This window comes from Dichomitus squalens (assembly GCF_000275845.1).
Source record: "Dichomitus squalens LYAD-421 SS1 unplaced genomic scaffold DICSQscaffold_14, whole genome shotgun sequence".
Lineage (NCBI taxonomy): Eukaryota > Fungi > Basidiomycota > Agaricomycetes > Polyporales > Polyporaceae > Dichomitus > Dichomitus squalens.
The window spans coordinates 679046-682033 of NW_006766896.1; the positions used below are offsets into that span (position 1 = coordinate 679046).

At 51.3% G+C, this 2988-nt stretch overlaps 2 protein-coding genes across 2 annotated transcripts; both read right to left on the reverse strand.

Annotated features, from left to right (window-relative positions):
• Nucleotides 1-1039: 1039 nt before the first annotated feature.
• On the reverse strand, nt 1040-1225 carry DICSQDRAFT_60726 (uncharacterized protein; the record flags this gene model as incomplete). The annotated part of the gene is made up of 1 exon (XM_007365870.1): nt 1040-1225. A coding segment is annotated over one exon (186 nt), but the record flags the coding sequence as incomplete, so codon positions are not given.
• Nucleotides 1226-1264: 39 nt separating this feature from the next.
• Nucleotides 1265-1547, reverse strand: DICSQDRAFT_60571 (uncharacterized protein; the record flags this gene model as incomplete). The annotated part of the gene is made up of 2 exons (XM_007365871.1): nt 1265-1390; nt 1443-1547. Coding segments are annotated over 2 exons (231 nt in total), but the record flags the coding sequence as incomplete, so codon positions are not given.
• Between the last annotated feature and the right edge of the window lie 1441 nt (nt 1548-2988).

A 2988-nucleotide genomic window follows, 5' to 3' on the forward strand; every position in this document is an offset into this window, starting at 1 on the left:
AAGGCGCTCCTTGTACAACACCCAGTTGGTGCCGCTGACGTCGAGTTTAGGAACTCGGACGACATCGTCAGTAAGCTTGATGGACGCCATTTCGGGGAGGAGGGGTTGCCTAAAGGGGTAAGTTTCTAGTGCCTGAAGTCTGCCTTAGAAGGCAGGGCTCATAACCTATAGCAATGTAACTCAGCACGCGTTATACGCGGGACTTGTATATTGTAATACCTATAGCAATGTAACTACAGCGTATTAATCAGTATGAGTACGTAGAATAAGTAACAAGCATATGCTCACCTCAGCACGCGTTATACGCGGGACTGAGGTGAGCCAACGTGAATCGAAAGAGTTAAGTACACATTTGTAACAAGACGTCCATACTACAAGATGAGTGAGACGTGGCATTCGTAAACAAAACGGGGTGAATCCGCCAAGGCGGGACAAGGCGGGACAAGGCGCGTCAACGGCGCGACAAGACTTGTCCGCCCGAAACACGGCCGAGGCTCGCACCACGCTTGCCTCGCCGTACGCACTCCAACAGAACGTGCCCTACATACTTCGCGCCGCGGGGTCCCTCTGCAGATCGTGATCGTGAACGAGACCGGGCGCGTGACTGGGGACGAGATAGGTGGACAGTGACAGAACATGGATACCGGGTCCGTCGAGAGGTCGAGGTCGAGGGATGTGGGGCCAGTAGAGTATTCATCGATGCAAAGGTCAGCGTTCGCCATTCATCATATCATTTTCGTAATATAGCATATGCTTACAGTATGGACTCCGTTTTTGATGTTTGCAGTAGTCTCGTGACCAGGGTTATGGGATATTGTCTTTTTTTTTTCCTTCAAGCATTTGTATCCCGCGTACATAGTACAGGTGCGGCAGTATTACAGCAAAGAGCGTACTGATACGGAAAAGTGATTTGCGAAAACTGGGCGCCTGATCAAACGCCTAAGTCGCGAGCTCGCGCGCGCGATTTCTGGGCTTGCTCCTACCTCGCTGAGGCTTGGACCAGCCCTTCGATTACTCGCGCAATGGTGTAAATACAGTGCTACATGTATCCCGCCTCTCTGAAGTATCCCACTGCATCCTCCGGTGTGATCGTATAGCAAGCATCACTGATATCCGAGACACTATGGGATTCCCCATTGAAGTGCCGTCGGAGCACAGACTTGACTTTTGCGAAGGCCATCTCTATGAGATTGAGATCGGGGGAATATGGAGGCAAGAACACAAGCTTGCACACTGAGGAGTACTCAGCAAATGTAATCTGGTATCATGAGCAATGGTACTTACATGCCTGATCCTCCACTAGCTCACGGATGACCTCGGAATGGTGGATATTGCAATTGTCGAGCACGAGTATGCTCTGTGGGCCGGGATAAGGTGTTGTAAGTGGTATCTGGGAGTTGTTAGATGGTGGGGTATGTCCAGATGATTGTTTTACATACAACACAGGTCTTCAGAAAATCGAGAAACATCTCAGAGGTAACTGACCCCTCAAAGATGTTCCAGGTGATAAGCCCTTCAAATGTCAAGATTGGGAGAAGGAAGTAGCGTTTGCCTTGCACAAAGCAAGTATGCTGTACACAGTGACTCCCAATTGGAGCCCAACCTCGATGACGGACTGATGTGTGTTACACTGAGGTACTACTACAAGTCTATCCAGACTTATCATGCGAACTTATCCAAGTACGCGGTGTAGCACACGGGGGGAAGAGTATTGCGCAATGCTCCTAGATTGGAGAGAAGGGATATAAGGGTTATGCAAGAGTTTTCTGGGATTTTGGTGGGCGGACCCTAGGGTCGGCTAAACCCTACCCTAGGGTTTAATCCACTGTCATAGACGCCATCACCCTGCATACACCCACTAGCGATATAGCAATATATGTAGTAGCACTTGTAGTTACTATAGTACAAGTAGACTATAAGACAACAACTACACCAGTACTATACAGGGCACTCCGGGAGGCCCGCGGCAGACAGGGATAGGGTGGGTGGCGCTGGCACAGCCACAGGCCCCCCCACCACGGGGGCGGTCCTCCTGGAGGACCGTCTGCGTGATAGCATGGCACTGCAACAGGGGTGTAGAGCGCTGTGCGGCAAGGCTCGCACAATGAGCATGGGAGGGTGAAAGGACGACAGTTGAACGATGAGCTTGACAACACCGCCCGCCTGCTTGACATTTCGGTGGCAGGTGTGGGTAAGCGCTGGGGTATGGCGGCGCGCACGGTCCTCCTGGAGGACCGCCTGAGGTGCAGGGCAGTTCAGTGTCACACTACAGGTTGGGGGGAGCAAGTACTGTGAGAGCGTAAAAAGACAGCAGTAAAGCGATGAGCTTGACAATACTGCCCGCCTGCGTAAGAGGATTAGCGCTGAGGGAGCCCTGCGCCCGCGGTTCTCCCGGAGTGCCGGATTGACAGTCAGTTTCTGTGCTGAAAAAAAAAGGTTAGTTCTCCAATGAGCGAATAAAAGGGATCGAGAAATAAAATGGTCAACCCCTAAAAGGCAAATCGATTGACATTCGGCCTCGTGTATCGATAGGGGGATTAGCTTTCCATTTCGAGGTCAAATTGGACAGGCTATGAGATAGAAGCCAGGTGTGGCATGTGATGAAGGAGCTTGGTGGCACCGGCGCTGCGCAGTTCACCCATATTAGGAACAAGTTACCGTTAATGATCCTCAGTTACTGAATTGTCAGAAGACGGCGATCTCATGGTGGCACGGCCGTGGCGCAGTTCATCCGTATTGGGAACAAGGAACCATTCAATCCAATTTAGTGCATTCAACAGTGAGAAGAGGGCGATCTCATGCAGGGTGGTTAGCGGCCTCATGCAAGATAGATGGCAGCCTCATGCAAGATAGATGGCGGCCTCTATGCAGGGTGGATGACGGCCTTTATGCGGAGTGCGGAATCATGTATATAAGTTGATGCGAGCACGACAGCAGTCCCGCATCACCACACTCGAAAAATGCCGTCTCTATCTGGTCCTGCTCTCC